Below are 19,226 nucleotides of genomic sequence, written 5' to 3'. Positions count from 1 at the left end.
AGGCTACCCAAGCTCTGACATCTGCTGTCCAGATAACCTTTGAGATCTAGAGTTCAACTGTTGGTTCTTTGAACTTAACCAGAACTGGAACACATACCCTCGCAATACCTCTGAATCTAATTTTAACAATGCTCTCCTGTTCTCCTGTTGACCTTGAGTCAATCAAGATGTTGTCTTTCAAATCTCTCTGAAGCTGCTTTCAGACATGCACTAAACTCTGGAGATTCTCCAGAGTTTCTCCAGAGGACACGTATGTGCCAACACAAATGTCCGATTGATGTTTCTGTGGTCTTTCTCCGACTGGCTCCCCCTGGTATAAAGTCTACAAGAACAAAGCAGGAGTTCCTCCACAGGATTCACAGTGAGTGAGTGTGGGGTTGATGAGGTCCTCCCTCTGCTGCTGCACCACCACTCACCTGAATGCCCCAGGAGATTCTGTTCTGAACGCATCTAAGCGGAGAGGTCTGGACCCAGTTTTGTTGACATTCTCCACATTTCATGTCTTCAAACAGCACAACAGTGTTTTCCCAATTCTCGGCAACGGTCAGCTTCACACTACTTTCATGATGTTCTACCAAAACCTTTCGGACACAGAAGGAGGTGTTACTGTATTTCATGCTGTGGTAGAGTCAGCTGAAAGCAAACCCCCTGTCATGTGTAAACGTGCACAGTGTAAACTGTGTGTGTGTGTGTGTTGATGGACAGTAAGCACCAGCTGCTCCACTCTGATCATATTACTCTTTGTGAATTTGTAGTTGACTTTAATCCCTCTCTAAGCTTCCTTTATCAGAGAACACAGTGGCTCCATCCTCATCTCTGGTCATTTACATGAAGCTTTTGCAATAACCCAAGTAGTGATGCCTTTAAGAGGTGCTGTGTGCAACTATAAGAGTTACACAGGTGGTTTCATAACTGAAAAAGCTTGTGGACATGAACTCTGGAGGCTGTCCACAGAATTGGGTCTGGACTTTCTCCACAGTTTGTTTTTCACACATGAACAATGCAGCAGGACATTTTCTGCTCAGGTGCGTTCACACAGCAACACAGGAATCTCAGGGGTTTTCAGGTGAGAGAAGGTGCAACAGGCAGAGGGAGGACGTAATGCAGTGATTCAGCTACCACATTTTTGCACATTGACGCTTAGGCCCTTATTATCAGAAACTCTGCCTTGGTGTTCTATGTGTTTGGCACCGTTTTTTCATCCTGAGATGTGTTGTTTTTTGTTTCTTTTCTTTTCTCTTGCACGAGTTAGAAACATCATCGACGCACTCGCTCGCAATGAAGTCTGCGGAGGATGTGTGTTCTCACATCGGCTCATTCGGACATTCTCCAGAGATTTTAGAAAGGGGCTGGCAGGGGAAATGGAGAGAATCTGGAGGCTCTCATTTGGACATTTGCATTCTCACAAATAGCCCCTCTGGAGAATGTCTGAGAGTATCTGGTTAAGTGCATCTGAAACCAGCTTCACAGTGCTATGCATTTCATAGCTCTCCCTCTTAGGGCTCATAATTGAAGATGTCACTGCACGTTGAAGGGAAGTGCCCAAAAGAGCAGGTGGAAAATTGATTACTGCAACACTTTATTTGCCGGTTTACCAAAACACAGCATATTTCCTGTTCAGATGCTGTGTGATTGTGTGTTTTGATTGTGAGTTTATCATGATTGACTTCATATATTTATATATTTTTTGTTTGTTTGAATCTATTCTGTCAATGTGAAGCACATTGGGTTTCTCCTCAAATGAAATGTGTTAGATAAATAAAATTGCCATTGCCATCTCTGATTATGGTCATGAAACAGTAAAAATTACATGACTGTGATCCAGAGGTAGAAGACAAACTGAAAACTAAAGAAGTGGAGGCCTTTATGTCTCCACAGTCACAGTGAACTGTTTCTGTATCAGTTAGAAAAGCATTCATGAGTTCAGTGTTGATGAACATAAACTTTTATTTTCTCCGTGCATCAGTATTCACAGTAGTCTGAAACAGATAAGTGTTGTGTGACAAATTAAATAAGATATTGTTAAAAAAGTGACATTTGATGTGAAATGAAAATCTAATATTTCAGCAGAAAGTGTGAAGAGTTCAGGTGTGATGAGTCTGTGAGTTCAGGTCTGTGACAGATCCACCTGAAACGACAGACACAGACACACGTTAAGCAGGTACAGCAGATCTTTAGACAGAAATCAATATATCTGTCACCTAAGGAAAAAAGTTATGGGAGCTCTGGCCTTATTTAATAAGATACAAAGTTTACATTATAGTATGGAAGCTGGTAACCATTATGTTTATGATCCCACTGTTTGGAGGTGAGGCACTTTTATTATTATCTCATCTGCATAAGCAAAATATTTTAATCACCAAAAAAAGGACAATGTTAATATATGTTGTGTTATAGGGCAGCAAAGTCAATTAGGACTCACAAAGATTAAGATGCAATTTTTTCCAAGACGATCAAATAAATACAATATGTTAAAACAACAAATGGCTTTGTCTTCCCAAGAAAACAAGTTGATGATTTGATCACAGGATAATGTAAATAAGAAAGTAAATAACACAACACCACATACATGGAACTATCATCATCATTTATTACAATTATTACTTAATAATGCATTATTATATTATATATATATATTATGACTTTATATTATGCTATCCATATAACTTTATCAAAAAATGTGCTTTGCTTAGCATGAACATCTTGTTCAATGAGTTTTTGTTACTCAATAGGATATTGCAAGATTTCCCAATTTACTATTGTCATATACAAGAACTTTTTGAGCCCGGTTGCCGTAATAAGACAGATTTGTCACCACAAACAGAAGAACACATTTGATGATACACAATTTTCATACTCATTTCAATAAATTTGCAAATCTGTATGAATAAAGTTAACTTCTTTCACAAAGCGTGACTTTTTCTCCAAGTATAATCTGGCCAACACTTTTATCTCATCTGCTCTCTTCCCAGAAGCTCTCTGAGCCGTTCGTCTTATCAAACAGCAGTGAAGAAGTCAAGCTATTTATAACCTGACTGAGTGTCAAGGAATTCACAGAGTGACAGAGACTGTCTGATGACAGCCTGCACTCACACTGAGGGGGGTCTAGTGGCTTTTGGAGGCTAAATTATATCTGTGATGCTTTTACTCAAGCAAAACAAAATTCCTTCAAACAGTGAATGGAGTGGGCAGCAGGAAGTCTTACCCTTTTTAAGGACCCGATGCTGCTTCCACGAATCGCCGCCATCAGGTCGTCACGGCTTGACCTCTGAGGTGGCATCAGTCGGGACGGTTCAACTTGTCTCTTGCGCAGTGATGGTTTCAGAGCTTTCTTCAGGTCTTTGAGAATATCAGCACTCTCCTTTTCATTGGCACCATTCTTGAGCTTCTTTGACTTGGGCTTCCGCTGGTTGGACTGACCCTTTGTGCTGTTGGAACCTTCGTGCTGTTTGACCATTTCGGCAATCTTCCTTGTTGGTGGGTCCAGAGAGGAAGGAGGAGGATTTCTTTTCTGAGTTTCAACAGTCTTAGAGGATTCTGACTGCATTTTTAGTGGTCTGTTGTCAGTAGATGAACCAGAAACCTGTGCAGACACCTCTGGAGGACTTTGTTCCTTCTTCTGTTGAAGCCTTCTCTGTCGCTGTTGGTCCTGGTTGCGTGTCATGATACTGGTTGCAGTCATCCTAGGGCCCGGGAGGTCAAACTGGTAGCCCAGCTTCAGCAGCGTCGTGTTCTCCCGCAGCAACTTGACCATATCCATCTCCACCTTACCCCCACAGATGTGCCTCTGGTTGTGAAAGCGAAGCTCCACCAGAGTCCTGTTGTCCTGCAGTGCTGCAAGCAGAGACAGGATGCCTTGACCCGACACAAAGTTGGACTCGATGTTCAGGTTTTTAATGGAGCAGTTCTCTCTGAGCATCTTAGAGATGGCAAAAGCAACCCGATCATCAGCGTGAGTGTTGGCGAGACTGAATACATGCACATGAGTGTTTGTGCACAGGGCTTCAGCAAAGCGAAGCAACGTCTCCTGGGAGATGTCTTCAATGTTGTTGAGGTTGACTTCATTCATGGCAGGATCGTCTCCCAGAATCTGCTCCAAAGCTTCGTCGAGAATGATGGGGTTCCCACACGGTCTGTCAGGAGGCATGTTCAGGTTTTGGTCTATGGTTTCAGTCCTCAGTTCACCCCCAGAGCCTTTTGAAAGACTGTTCTTCTGAGGACATTTACTTTTGATTGGAGCCTCTTTTTTACACTCGTCTTTCTTTTCCACCTCATCTGCCTTGGTATAATTTGTTTCAACATCACTGCGGTGCACTTTGTTATTTGAAATCTTATACTTGTTATTGTCCAGAGTCTTGCCAGAGTTGCTGCTGGTCTCTGACACTCGTTTCCCCCTGCTCTCATCTGGGCAGCCCTCCTACAGATGATAACAAGACAGAAAATTAGCTCATACTCTGACATTCTCCAGCCTCTGGCTTTTAATTAAGAACCCTGTTTGATACATGGCAGTCATTAAAGCTGACATTTCTCAGTCTATGTATATTTTTAGACAATTTTCCAGCAACTCATTTAGATAAACTAGACACGTGACATTATACATTATACATACCAGTGTTTGAATGTAAAATTATCACCTACTAATTCTACAAACAACCGTCTGTCTGTATGTTGAACGCATATTTTACATTGCTGAGCTCCGTCATGGCAACAATTTCAAAGAAGTTCTTCCTGTTCTGCATTTTGTCTTCAAAGTAAAAGCACAACGTTCGTTTTGTTGCTGTAATGCTTTATATCAAGCTTTTATTTTAAAGAGTTGTGAACTTGGGTCTGAAGATTGTGTTGATTGCTGAACACAACTGAGTTAGCAACATGCAATTCATGAAAAATAAGCTCAGTTGAGTAAATCATTCGAACATATATATAAACCACACACCTGAACATCAATAAAACAGTTTAATTTTATGAAAACATTTATTATAAAACAATAAAAGTGACAGTATACTTGTAGAACTATTTGAGGAGGACTCACTAATGACATGAACAATTCTGAAGTAGCTCCAGAGCATCAACACTGGACCAGCAAACAGCCCATTCCAAGTAGTGGTAAAAACTTAAAACCTAAAACACATTAGGTTTTTGCACTAGATTACAATGAGATGTGTATTTCAGACTTACAGAAAGGCAAATCCTGACTGTGAATCTTGAAAGGGTAAAGTTCTTGGATCCTACATTTCTCAAAATGAAATTGGACAGTGTGTTGTTTAACCTTCACTGCCTGGTGAAAAACCTAGTGTTCCTGTTACACTGCCAGTCCTAGATTCTTTGTCTCCAAGCTGAGAGAAAACTGATAGGATCACTATTCTTATGATCCTCGAGAGCCACAGAGGACATACATACTTTTTGTCTACAGTTTTCACAGGCTGAGTAGGACTAACCACAACCATATCAACTGATCTAAATATAAAAAATGTTGCTTTACATGAGTCTGATTTTGGCAGGGTGATTTTGGTAATGTCACTTAAGTCTGTTCAGTTTGGATATTTAATCTAACGAGGTCTGTCTGCTGTTCGGTGCTGGTGACAGGGGGTTGATGCAACAGCTGCAGATTCCAGATTGTCAGACTACAAGTTTTTGTTTTATTGGTTGTTGATGCAACTTTAAACATTCTGTCCACTGATCTAAACAAAAACACAGTGATTGACCAGAGGTATTTTTTATGTGATTTCTTTTAATTTCCTCTGTTTCATACAGCTAATTGTTTCAGTTTTTATTTATTACAACTGTGTCCATAAACAGAGATTCAGCTGAAGGAAAGCTTTATTTTTCGAAAAATCAAACAATGAACATGGATACTGAGAGAAGATGAAGTGAATTTTGTTGCCGATCAGCAGCTCGACTTTATCTGGCTGCTGACCTCCAGTGTAAATGTTTGAGTCGCATCTCAAACGTATTTCCTCTTAGCAATAACACAACTGTAACATAAAGGAAGTTTTAAGACTCAGCTCTGTATCACATTAAAGAGTGATACAGAACTTGAGAAGAGTATTGATTTCCCTCTCTCACCTGTCCAGGGTTGGACTCCACCTTCTCATCCTCCAGCAGCTTCTTGTTCTCGTCCTCCCAGTATTTCAACAGAGCCTCCCTGTCAAAGTTGCCCATTGGGGTTTTGGCAGTCTGGTCTCTCTGCCTCAGGCCGATTGGCACATTATCGTCTGGGTCAAGGTCGGCCAGCTCCCTCTCCAGCTCCTGGAGCTCCTCAGAGGACAGCGTGGCGAGCAGCTCCTCTTCATCTACCTCCTCGTACTTCTTCAGCTCACTGTGGTACCCAAAGGTACTCATGGTTCAGTTGTGGTTTGAGGACTGTCTCAAGCCTTAAATCACGTACTCCGTTAGCACTTATACCTCCTATACTTCAGTGAATATTCCTTAAATTGTTCTCTCTCTCTGGATTTTGTTCATTGGCTCGTCCTCCATAGGATTACTTTGGCTAAGGGATGCTGTGGGTGAGTGTTGACTCCTTGTTCATCTACTGGTCTCTGCTGGCAGAGGACCCTGACAGGGAGAAAGGGGAGGGCTCCCATGCCTGTGATGTCTGTCTTTTTATAGTGTGTGTGTGTGTGTGTGTGTGTGTGTGTGTGTGTGTGTGTGTGTGTGTGTGTGTGTGTGTGTGAGAGTGTGTGTGTGTGTGGTTGGGGGGTGATGAGATAGGCTTACTGCAGGAATGTGAGGCCTATGCGTGGCCTGCACTGAGAGCTCATCAGTGACTCATACACCAAGGAAATGAAAGGAGCAAAACTCTGCGGGGAGACATCGGAGATGAAGCTGTGGGGCTTTATGTAACATGTCAGGGCACAAAACACGGTTGTGGTGTTGTCAGGGAAACCCTTGTTCTCCCAGAGGATGATGGGATTAGGTACAGTGCAGCTCGGCCAGGTGCTGATGAGGACTGTTGTTTACACCAGGACACAACAACATCAAATCAAAATAGGACAGACTGCAGTTATAATCCTCATCTTTCTTATGGTGGAAGAAAAGAGAGCACTGATTGATTTGGATGTTTGCTTTAACTAAAGAGACTGTCTCAGCGCGGCAGGTTTAACAAACTGAATTTAACCCTGAACGATGACTTAGTGAAACCGAATTGGGTTTTCAGCACCAGAACAGCTGATCTGAGCTACTTCAGTCAACTCAATTTACTACCTCATAAATGAATGCTCAGATACTATTAATCACTATGGCGACTGGTAAATAAAGAGCTTCCATTATATCTGGTGGAGCAAGACAGATTCTTGTGTGGACACACATGTACTGTATCTTTAACATACAGCAGCAGCAGAGACAACAAAGCCTGAGATGGAGAAAGGAGATAATAAGTAAACACTCTTATATTCTAGTCAGTACTGTTTACTCTTTGATTTCCTTAGTGGGTTTAAAACTACATTTAGTCTAGATCCTAAATGTATCAGCTGCCCAGTAATCATGTTCACATTTACAAATAATCTACATCATGATCTGGTCTTAATGTCCCATCAGTGTGACCAAATTAGTTTTTATAGATCCAAGTCTCAACAACAACTCGTGAAAGAAATGCAATAAATTCATGGTAAATGTATCAGAGCAGAGAACTGAATCTGACCTTCAACTAAATGTCCAGAGATATTTTATTCTGAGCTTTTTTTGGAAGTGTTTCTTGCTCTTGTTGACTTAGGACAGAGGATGCCACACCTTGTTAAGCCCTATGAGGAAAAGTGTGATTTTTAAATATGGGCAATACAAATAAAATGTGCTTGACTGATTTGAAGGACTGTGTAAATGACAAAATGAAGAGCCACATCAAAGGCTTCTATTTGCTCTGTAGGATTAGACAGTGACAAGTGGCTTGGGGAATCCTCTGGAAGAGGGAAACCAAAAGATCCCCTCATTTCCAGGTTATCAATCTACACTTGTTTCTAAAACAAAGCATGGATGAGATTTAAATAGAAACACAATAGAATGTATACAGCAACAGAGTCATCTCCCATCTAAATCCATTTATTAGTTGTTTGAGCTGTCAGGGAGCGGTTTGTTTATGTGGCTGACAAGGCAACCATCAGTGGTCTGCGTATCTTTTGGTCATCAGATTTTCTATTCAGTAACAGGTAGTAAAAAAACTATAGATTTTCATTTTAAAATACAAACATTACATACAAATCCTCACACTCTAAATTTCCCCTGCCTATAGTACTTCCATGAAAAAAACAAATCAGACACAACACTGGTGACCCAGCCACCTCAATGACCACACTCTGAAGACTTTTACATCATCGTGTGAAGGCGAATCTATAAGATACACCCGGAATGAAAAAAAAATGATTTCGTCATTCTTATGTGAAAAATGTGAGAGTTGAAGTTAGAGGACAAAGCAGCAGCAGCAGCACAATGTTTATGTCTTAACTTAGTTCGCCCCCTAAACCCCACACTCACACACACACACACACACACACACACACACACACCACCACCACCATGCTATATATAGGTCTCACCTGTTCCAGTGTATTTAAGATGCAGACCATTCCATTGCCCCTAATAGAGAGTTGTGTCACTCTGCTTACATTGTCCACCGATGACAAACACAATGAGGCGACCAGTTGTATGAATATTAAATGTATAATTATAATTCATCTGATAACAACAATGTTTTCAGTACAGAAATCAGTCCACATGTTGTTAGACAAGTCGATGAGAAGCTGTTGAAATAATGAAGAGGCCTGACCTGACGACTTGACTGACAGAATGGGTCATAAATTAAAATTTCAGAGCAGCACTACATAAAAAGTACTTTATATAATAAAAAATACACAAAGTTTTTTTTCTTATCTGGTGGGAAATAATTTCACTGATTTAAAAGCTCCAGATTTCCATAATCATTGCTGATGAGCACTGAACTTCCTTTATGTGTTCATTATACAGTATGCACCTTAGAGGGAGAGAAGTGCAATCAACCAATGCAGCAATCAGCACTGAAACTAAAAAGATTGCAGCTGACAGGTCATTCACAGAAAGACTGACATAAACTTACATTGTTAAAGGAAACATTCATACACATCGCTAACGAAGTGAGAGCGTAACTTCTGAAGGCTGTTGTTATTCAATGTCTCGCTTCCTGTCAGTGAATCCCAACAAAGTTTTAATTGGTTTCTTAAAACTTCCTGACCTCCTTAAAAAGATGTTCTGGCTCACTGGGCTCTAATGACGACTAAATCTTTAAAAACACCTCATAAATATATTGTTTTATTAAAATAAGGAAACATATGCGTTGTTTTATAACACAGCTGATCACTGAAGTTTATTTGCAAATGTTACTTAAACATAAGGAAATTGTATATTCACCAGGGACTATTTTTCAGTGGTGGATTAATCGAAATTCAGTGAATATTTGTGGCAGCGGGATAATGTTTGTGGTACTGAGGCAAAATAAACTACCAATATATGACTCTTGTACATATTGTGAAATACCCTGGAGGGTGATAAACTGATCCACATTGTCTGGAACTCTTATGAGACAATCTTTTGATCATTTTCATTTCACAAATCGATTTTAAATCAGTAATATGGGCACATGCAGCACATCACAGAATGTTTAAAAAGCAAACACCAGCTTGTATTATATATTTCAATTTTCTGTAAAAACATAACAGATAATTCTGTCAGAATCTATTATACAAAGTGTAACGTCATATATGGTATCGGTTTTTTTCAAATCAGAGATTAAAAAATAATTACATCCTCTGAAAATAAGCAGAAAATCCTCAGATCTTCATATGATGTGTTCAGGGTCCTGGTTGTAGAGATCAAGTTCCTGATACAGTATGAAGCTCTTCAGCCTGGGAGGGAAAACATGTGAGTTCATGATTTCAGGATTATTGAGTCTCTTCAGGGTCAAACACCTCCTAATCACGAGTCTGCAGAGGTGCCTGAGGACGCGAGGACTGCCTGGAGAGCAAGGTTTCAGAAAATCATGTTACTTTATTGATTCACACTGTCATGAAACACAACAAGTGAGATGATCAAACAGAATGATAACATCACCACTGGTGGCTTGTTAATACAGGGCACTGCCCCTCCAACACCTGAGAAAAAAAAGCCAATTTAAAAATGTTAAAGGTCCAGTGTGAAAGATTTAGGTGAAAGGGAACTATTGGCAGATATTTAATGTAGAATAATCCTCATGATGTTTTCACTAGTTCATTTCATCTAAATTGTATGAATTGTAGTTTTCTTTACCCCAGAAAAGGTCCTTTATATTTAAATACTTTATATTTATATCGAGGGGGTCCTCTCTACGGAGGCCGCCATGTCTTCTAGACTGGACTAACTAAACACCTTTTGAGACAATTAAAGGTGTGGTTTCTTTTTCATATTTTGAAGGACAGGGTGAGGTGAGGGGTGTTCAGCTGAATCATGCAACTTCAGCACTTGATATCACTAAATTCTACACACTGTACCTTTAAATATAATTTAATTAGATAATAATAGTTTACTCATACAATGCACCTGGTAGACCGTAAGCCCCTGTATTCATTCAATATAAATAGTTTTCAAATTGTATTTGGTTAATTTCTGTCTTAATATATAGACTTTTTGGTGCAGGGCGCTGGCTAAATAACAGTGAATATGGGTCCTTAAACTTTTTGCAACCACAGGACCTGATGCTGCTCTTTAATTGGTTTGTGCAGATTTTCCACAGTACACAGCTCTCTGTGCCCCGGACACTCCAACTTTTATTTACAGCTAATTTACAGATCCTGACCCGATTTACAGATTGAGCAACAAGTGAAGGACGAGCTCTTGTTGTGAGAAACAGAGCTGATGTGGTGTAAGTAATGTATTTTATTGCTTCCCCTATTTGCTGTTCCATAGGTACTGAGAAAAAAAAAGAAAAAAGCAAACGGCATGAAAGTTGCCACAGTCACTTAGACACAATAAGGCTTCTTTTTTGCAGCAGGCTGAGCATTGCTCAGCAGCTCGATGAAGGCTACAGGATTGGCATATTGTGTGTTGTGTTGTGTTGTGTTGTTTTTGTTGAGTCTGGCTTCAGTTTGTTTGTCCCACACTGCTCCCCCTCACCAGCCACCACTGAACATCACTACTTTGTGCAGGGGCCTACAAGTCTGCTAGTGCCCCCTACAGGTTGCATTGTACATTATAGCTTCAATAGCAAAGTGTTAGAGAGAGCAAGCAACATACTGATCATATGATCAGTATGTTGCTAAAATGTACAGAGTGGCAAGCTAGCAGTTAAATCTGAAGAGTTCATCCTCTGAGGATCAGGAAATGGTTTGATTAAGTTGTTTTTTACAGTGTGATGCAGCGTCTGCTTGTTTTTCTTACATTTCATAATACTTCATGTGATAGAATCATGAATGAACTCACTGAGGATTTCACATATTTCGGGCCACTCCCTCTGTTTCTCCAGGATGAGTCTGAGCTTGGAGCAGATGTGGACGTGGCTGATGTAGTCAAGCAGAATCCGGACCACACTCCCTGACAGATGCATGAGACAGCAGAGACTCATGAACTCACAGAACTGGAGAAAAACAAAAAGGATTCTAATTTTAGTTGTTTGCATTCAGTTATTTTCTCTATTAAAAGTTTAGTTTAGTCTAGTCTTTGTACATCCAGTTTACAATATAATTAACTGCAGGGATGAAAAACTGTGTAAAAATCACAAGAACGTCAATTGTGTTGCAATTAAACATTGTCTGTGTAATTTTCAGTCTTAGTTGATTCGGTGACTAATGATAAGCCCACACTGTAGCTGTGACTGAATACTAGACTAGGGCCGAATGAAGAAAAAAGTGAGATTTTGAGAATAAAGTTGTAATATTGCAAGAATAATGTTGTAGTTTTTTTAGGAAATAAGCAGCAAGGACAACCACTGGAGTTCCACTCCTTCTGGAAGTCAAATTTGAATTTCATTGTTTCCTATTTCCTAAACTATAAAACACCCTTAAATATCATTAGAATTAGATTAGATTAGAACATTTCCTTTTCCACAAAAAGCAATGATTAGGATTAAGTAGTACAGATGTGCCAAAAGATAAAGTGAGACTTATACAAAAGTATAACAAACTTTATTGTTACACAGGCAACAGGATGATCTTCTGATATTCCCCCTCTAAAATGACACATCGTCTAAAATTGTGACTTAATTCTGATAAATATTTGACCTTTTTTGTATTGAAACTTTATTCTCATAATATTACGACTTAATTCTCATTTTATTAGTTTTATTAGTTTAGGCTATCATATCAGCTTCATCAGCACATTGATATTTGATGTTCTTTGTTGAGGCAAAACTAGCTCTTTATCTGTTTCCAGTCTTTGTGCTAAGCTAAACTAATCCGCTAATGATGATGAGATTAATCTCGTCCGAAAGTAAGTGTATTCCCCAAAATATCAAACTACAGGTCTTACACTCACTGGTATTTTCCCATCCACATCGTCAGTAGCCTTGAAACGTGTGTCGTGGTGACAGTGAAAGCATTTCTCCACCTTGTAACCATTGTTGAGCAGCATCCTCATCATCACCTCATCTTTCAGGCAGTACTGCAATGCCGTAGGAAACACTGTGTCGCTCACCACTGTGAAGTAGCAGTTCACATCTGCCTTCGCTGCCAGCAGCAGCTTGACAATCTCACAGCGCCCAGACCTGACTGCCACCAGGAGGCAGCACAGCGGGTCCAGGTCCGTCTTTGCTCCAGCCACCAGAAGGACTTTGGTGGAGTCAACATCCCCGTTTGAAACAGCAAAGTACAAGGCACTCCTCCTCATGTCCCGGTAGTTTTCTGAGTTTCTGGTGCTCATGCGGTAGTTGACATCGAAGCCGCAGGACAGCAGGAGCTGCAGGCAGTGTCTATGGCCTCCCTCCGCTGCTGAGTGGACTGGGCTCTGGCCTGCTTCCTTGATGGCTTTCTTAGTGGTCAGAGGTATCAGCATCTTCAGAGCACTATATGAGAAATAAATACTAGGTGAATTAAGCAATTAGAGAATTAAAAGGTCTGACTCGGACAGCATTAAAATGGAAGAGTGTAATGGAAAAAGTCCTCCATGAGTAGAATCATCAAAGCGTCCCACTCCACCTTTAAGAAGCTCTTGAAGATTCAGCTCTTCAGAGAACGCCTCCTCCCCTAAAACACCTTAACATGTCCAACCAACACTTCTTTTAGTGCACTTCTTTACCTGATCTACTACACTTAATCTTATTGAACAGATTTATCACTTTTGAAAATGTGTTGTCCCCAGTTGTGAGTCGCTTTGGATGAAAGCATCTGTCAAATAAATAAAAATGTAATGTATATTGTTAAGATCTGCAGAAGAATTTCCCTCTGCGACTTCATAGTATTACCAACAATTTAAGCCCAACTTGTGTCCCCTTCATCCTAATGTGTTCCTATAGCCCAAGGACAAAGTTTGACTGAAGAAGCTCACTCATAGTGTCCTGCGTATGCTGCCTTGTGGATGGGCAGGTGTCCGGTGATGCTGGACAAGTTGGGGTTGGCTCCGTTGTCCAGCAGCAACTGAATGCAGGCAGTGTTTCCTGATCCGGCTGCATCCAACAGGACACTTTCCCCATTTAAGGCCTGAGAGTTCACTCTGCTGCCTGAACAGGGAAGCCAGATTAAACAAGACTGGACATTTTTAAAACTGCAGACAGGGTTATAGAGAGGAAGTTGATAAATATTTGGCAAAACTCTGTAAAATGAGTTATATGCTTTAATACAAAGACATTTATCAAGCAAATGTTTCACTTTTAATGTATTGGTGTAGTGCCCATTCTATGCCTGTTTGGAATCGGCTGTTCTCTGGGCCTGTGGTATCTTTCCAGAGCTACTTCTGAATTATTCCATCGGCCATTATTGAGTCCTCGTCAGTCCTATATAATATACTCTCATGTTTTGTTGTTTGTGTGCTGGACGTGTGTCTTTTTATAAACAGTCTGTGGTGCAGAGTGAAGATACAGTAGAACTACTAGATATAGACAGATAGGAATTTATGGAAGTAGTAGGTAGATTTCAATATTGGCATATAATAATTGGCATAGCGAGACTCAAAGAATTCACGTTTTGAGTTCTATATTTCTTCATTCACTGTAACTAAAACAGCAGTTAAAACTCTCACTACACTGACCGCAGTTCAGCAAAATTTCAGTGATGTGGAAATGTCCATGCTCTGCTGCCACAGCAAGCGGTGTCACCCCCGACGCGTCTTTCTCGTTAACCCGCCCGCCGTTCCTCAGCAGCAGCATCAGGATGTCAGGGTTGGCGACTTTGGCCGCCTCATGCACGGCCGTCCACTTCTTCCGGCAAACCTGCTCCACCCATGCACCATGAGCCACCAGAGTGTACGTCATCTCATATGAGCCGACCCTCACCGCTGTAAGGTGACAAATTGTGTTGATCAGCAGTGTTTTGTGGAGAAGTCTATGTTAAATTATCATGTGATCGACCTTCAGAGAATTGTCTCCAACCCTGCAGCTCTTTAGAACCTTTCACTCCCTCTTAACTCTTAGTTTTAATTTGAAGTTGCACTTTTAATGTGAAATTCTTGTTGACCTCTGAACTAAATTAATTTTGTTGTCGTTCTTTTATTTGTAATGAGCTTTACTGCTTTGTGGTATTACCCAGCAGCAGTGGTGACTCATTCTTGTTGTTGGTGTTGTGAGGCGAGGATCCGTGCTCCAGCAGACACTTCACATTCTGCACCAGTCCGGCTTTAACTGCCAGCGTCAGTGGTGTCTCTCCGCCAACAGCAGTTCTCTCCTCCAGGCTGAGCACCTGAGCTGCCACAACACAAATAAAAAAGTCATATCACAACATAAAAACAACACATCTGCAACACAAATACAACACAATCTCACAACATCACTTAGAGGCAAGGGTGATGAAGCCGCAGCCTACTACTCTATGCTGCTACCTACTTCTGATGGGGATGAATCTTCTCTCAGGTTGGTGTGGGACGTCACCACACTGTTGGGTTTGAAGAAGGGGAATGGGGCTTAATTCTTAGGAATTTGAAATAAAATGTTGAGGGAATTGAAATTGATTAAAATGAAATTCAAAATAGATTTAATTAGACCCCACCCAGGTGTCAGAGTGGGATGATGCAGGGTGTTGGAGGTGTGAGAAAGGGATTAAGTTCAATAAATTATGAATCTCAACACAGCAGACAGGGGAGATGAACGTGTACATTCCCGGTGTTGCTGTCAGACTGACAGCTGTGTTAACCTGGCAGGTGAGCCAGTGAGCTGTGGACACATCACTGCTGTCTGACCTCCAGGGTAAGGGAGTGGAAGTGACATCACAGGTTATTTTTGACCAGTAGGACTGTTGATCAGCTGTCATCTGCTGAACGCCTGCATTGTTTCTCACTGAAGCATTCTGCGGGTTATTCCGGGCAGCCATTGTTTTGATGATGCCAGTGGTCTCAGCTGCATTTAACCTGATGTGACCTGTATTTTATCAATGCTTGTCATCTTTACTTCTGCCAAGGAGGTCATGTTCTCACCCCTGTCTGTTTGTAAACACAAAAGGTACTGAAGCCATTTGCATCAAACTTGGTGGTGGGATGGGAGAAAGCCCAGGAAAGAACCCATATAATTTTGGTTAAATCTGGTTGAAGTGTTCTTGAGGTGTAAAATAAATAACTAAATAATATGAATGTACTGAGATCAAACACATCAATGATGGTTTAAATACTTTTTACTAAAACAGTTGTTTTTAAAAAGGCAATCTTGGTTCAAAATGCCACATGTTTCAAACAGTCTTGGATCTTGCGATGCTGAGTTAACTGTTCCTGAGATTTCACGGCCTCTCACTTAATGTGGGCTTGTTCATTATCCGACTAGGGAATTGGTGTTTGTAGACAATCCTTCTGAGTAACGATACATACCCCTCTGCCCTCAACCTCTCTTGCACTTGCATTCCCTTGGCTCAGAGAGCTTCAGGCGTAACTGAGGTGACTAATAGGTCTAACTGATGTGACTTGGGACCACCATGGTCCTCCACCAAACAATGCCAACCTCAGGGGAATCTGGAGGGGAAAAGTCCTCCTCTTCTATAAAGAACCCTCTTTGGTGGAGGTGCACAGCAATTTTCTGTTGCTCTCCATTTTTTATAGCCTGAAGATGTCACAACAATAACACTGTTATTCTCACATTTAAGTTATTCAGCCATCTGACAGGCAGTTCAGAGGAGGTCTACTGGCCCCTTAGAGCTGCTTGGATGTCAGTTCTCTGACACAATGATCACAGGTTCAGCTGAACTGCAGCTAATCCAGGTATGTGATGAAGCTACAGTTCAGGTCAAAGGCACATGATTGGTCAGACGACTCTGTGCCAACAGAGCTAACAACTGTTTAGGCAATACAAAGAAGTGTTTTCTACATTTTAAAATTGTACTGTTACTTTTAGAAATTATTAAAATGGCCCAACAAATGAATCAAATCTGAGCTTCTTCTGAACAAATGTACTTACATGTCAGGACTGTCTCCAGAACCCCCAGAACCGGCTGGGATGCAGCTCTGTGGAGGGGAAGCCAGCCGTGACAGTCTGGTTCACTGAAGGCGGAGGTGTGCCTCAGCATCTCCCTCAGCACCGACACCTCACCTGGTTACCACAGCAATGAGAAAATATCACAGGGATTTCCGGGGAGAGAAGATCGAGTAAGAAAAAGAAACTTCCAGATATGTTGAACAGTAATTAAGTTACAACTGGATAATACACGGAATGGTCCAAGGCTTGAGCCAGCTCTAGGTCCTTCAATGTCTGCTATAAAATGCTTCAGATGTTTTACAAGACTGAGTGTCTGTTGTCAGCTCTAAGCTTGTCCCTCTGGAGGAGGTGGCCGAGGACAGAATGCTGGAAAAACTCCTGGCAATCGTGGAGAATGCTGCTAACCCCCTTCTCAAACTTAAGCAACAGACTCATTCAACCGCACTGTTCAAAGGAACTATACAGGAAATTGTGTCAAACTTTTCACATTCTTTCATAATGCACCTCTCTCTTCAGCCTCTGAGAGCCAACAGGACAAATGTATCTGTCATGATGCTGAATGTTTTGTGAGTGTGGCATACCTTGCTCGATAGCAGCCAGGACTCTCAGATTTTCATCTGTCGCCGCTGCTAAACTAACAGCAGACGAAGCACAAGACAGTCAGCAGAGTTTGTTTGTTTTGTTGTTTTTAAGCAGTGTGGGGGTTTGGATGTAGCTTCCATACCTGGCAGCAGATTTCAGGAAGGCATCCTGGCAGGAGTCTTGAATACTCAGCTGGACGATGTAGTCATTGAGCTCCTCTTCACCATATTCTTCAGACGTGTTCATCATTCTGCAAGAAGTAAACACATGATTCCAGCTCATACATAACTTGATTAAAGTCTACTTCCCAAATTCTTGATTTTGTTTAGAATTTCCAAGAAAGACTGGTGGTTAGGCCTTTTTCAGCTTTTTGACTATAAATCATTTTGCATGCAGCTGAAACACTAGAAGGTACAAGAGGGGTGCACAAATTATGTTCTTCATTCTGTAGTTATTGCACAACAGGTCAACCAAGCATGCCAGTATGTTATATTTGTCCAGGAGAAAGCATGACAACTCAAGAAAAAAAAGAAAAGTTTCCACTAATCAAGTGCATTTCAATTCACCTTTTCTCGGCTTTAAATATCCAGTTTTTCCTAAAATCAATGCCAAATTAAAAAAAAATTTTTTATACTCATAAAATAAAGTAAAAACCTAGTAAATGTAAATATTTTAAACATATTCCCTATTCAATAAAAACAGAACCAAGAAAAAACAAAAACCAAGGATGATGGATAGTAACAAAACAAGTAACATGAGCTTCCACACCTCTAAGTGTTATAAGTTTCTGTTTGCAGACAGAAAAAAAAAGCAAATTCCTTCAAAATGAATGAACTCAACTGACCACCACCCTCTGCCATTAACTCTCACTCTGACACAAGCATCCAGCCCAAATGTATCTGTTCAATCAAATATCTGAATATCTTTGCAGAAAAAACTACAAATTCTCACCTGTGAGGTATGTCAGCAGCACTCTCTGATGGAAGAGTCTGTTCTAGTGTTTTGTATGTAGGTTTCCTGACTGCAGAAACAAAGTGAGAGAGGGCGTGTGGGGCGGCACCTGGCCTCTCAAATATAGCCGGGTTACGCGTGCTATTGTGTGACCTAAGTCGGGTCTTTGCCATGTTTGGCGGGAATCCCACATTCAAGATCCCACAAGCATCTGGGGCTTAGGCCGTGGACTCATGCAGCCAACGAGTTTGCCGCTACCTACAGGTTTCGTGGAAGGCAAAATCAATCAAGTCTATTTTTTCCTCCTCTGCTTTGTCTAAGAAATATGAGCTGATGATTGTCTGGTTAAATATTGGCAGAGTTTACGAGAGAGCTGCAGGAAAACTGGGCCAGCAGGTCACAGTAGAGGTTTGTGACTGCTGGTGCCATGTGTTTATTCCAGAGGTCTGCTGAGCATCGATACAATCTTCAGACACAAGTCCACAGCTTTTCAAAATAAAAGCTCTATAATTCAGCTCGATATGAGGCATTGCACCAACAAAACAATAACAAAAAATGTTCTGGCGGTGGTGTTGACGCAGTTGCCAGCTGCTGCTGTAGTTTATCTGAGGATGTAGAAGAAAAAATATTCAACTCGGTCCCATACTGACATTTAGTACACTGCCCCACTTCCAATGACTGGTCACCTATTTATTAGATTTTTATAAATATTGCTTGTCCAAATTGTACCAAACTCAGCACTGCACATCCCTGAGCTATAAAAATACACATGAGTGTGTTAGAGTAACAAGATGAACAGTTTCAGGATGCTTTCGACATACAGACCGATGAACAGGCATTTGTTGAATTAGCAGGTACATACTGTCTCGTGTGTCATATGATATCTCATTATGATGTTTTCTAACTATAATACATCACTTCCTTTCCCATTTTACTGCAATAACACCACTGGAGTGTGGCTGAAAAAGGCACATAGCTTGCAACTCCACATCATATATGCATGAATCACACTAGACCAGATATGACTGTCTGTGATCCTGAAAAACATGACAAGCAGAGGCCGCTGCTTAATTTAAAACCTGTATTACAGGTTTACACAGGGGCCCTGTCCTCCTGTTCTGATGCTGGCTGTGTAATCTCTGGGAATCCAGCAGATGTC

General features: G+C 40.9%; 2 protein-coding genes across 4 annotated transcripts; both read right to left on the bottom strand.

The window, feature by feature from the left end:
• Window positions 1-1,929: 1,929 nt before the first annotated feature.
• On the bottom strand, window positions 1,930-6,575 carry lmod2a (leiomodin 2 (cardiac) a). Its single transcript, XM_020078763.2, has 3 exons — window positions 6,064-6,575; window positions 3,206-4,417; window positions 1,930-2,128 (listed from the first exon to the last, which is right to left on the bottom strand). Exons 1-3 carry the CDS (start codon window positions 6,337-6,339, stop codon window positions 2,108-2,110), a joined length of 1,509 nt encoding a protein of 502 aa, XP_019934322.2. The 5' UTR covers window positions 6,340-6,575; the 3' UTR covers window positions 1,930-2,107.
• A 1,307-nt stretch (window positions 6,576-7,882) lies between these two features.
• On the bottom strand, window positions 7,883-19,018 carry asb15a (ankyrin repeat and SOCS box containing 15a). 3 transcript variants are annotated; one of them, XM_069528906.1, is made up of 10 exons: window positions 18,068-19,018; window positions 17,259-17,366; window positions 17,116-17,168; window positions 16,517-16,648; window positions 14,666-14,824; window positions 14,173-14,418; window positions 13,474-13,645; window positions 12,460-12,991; window positions 11,416-11,569; window positions 7,883-9,975 (listed from the first exon to the last, which is right to left on the bottom strand). In XM_069528906.1, the coding sequence occupies exons 1-10, from the start codon at window positions 18,238-18,240 to the stop codon at window positions 9,800-9,802; spliced, it is 1,905 nt and encodes a 634-aa protein (XP_069385007.1). In that variant the 5' UTR covers window positions 18,241-19,018; the 3' UTR covers window positions 7,883-9,799. The 3 variants fall into 3 exon arrangements, with proteins under 3 accessions (XP_069385007.1, XP_069385008.1, XP_019934171.2); XM_069528907.1 differs by having other exon boundaries at window positions 7,886-9,975; window positions 17,116-17,163; window positions 18,068-18,097; XM_020078612.2 differs by having other exon boundaries at window positions 7,888-9,975; window positions 12,466-12,991; window positions 18,068-19,014.
• Window positions 19,019-19,226: the final 208 nt, after the last annotated feature.

Source organism: Paralichthys olivaceus, chromosome 7 (genome assembly GCF_024713975.1).
Source record: "Paralichthys olivaceus isolate ysfri-2021 chromosome 7, ASM2471397v2, whole genome shotgun sequence".
Classification (NCBI taxonomy): domain Eukaryota; kingdom Metazoa; phylum Chordata; class Actinopteri; order Pleuronectiformes; family Paralichthyidae; genus Paralichthys; species Paralichthys olivaceus.
Note: the sequence above shows the minus strand (reverse complement) of the source record. Positions and strands in the feature narration are given on the sequence as shown.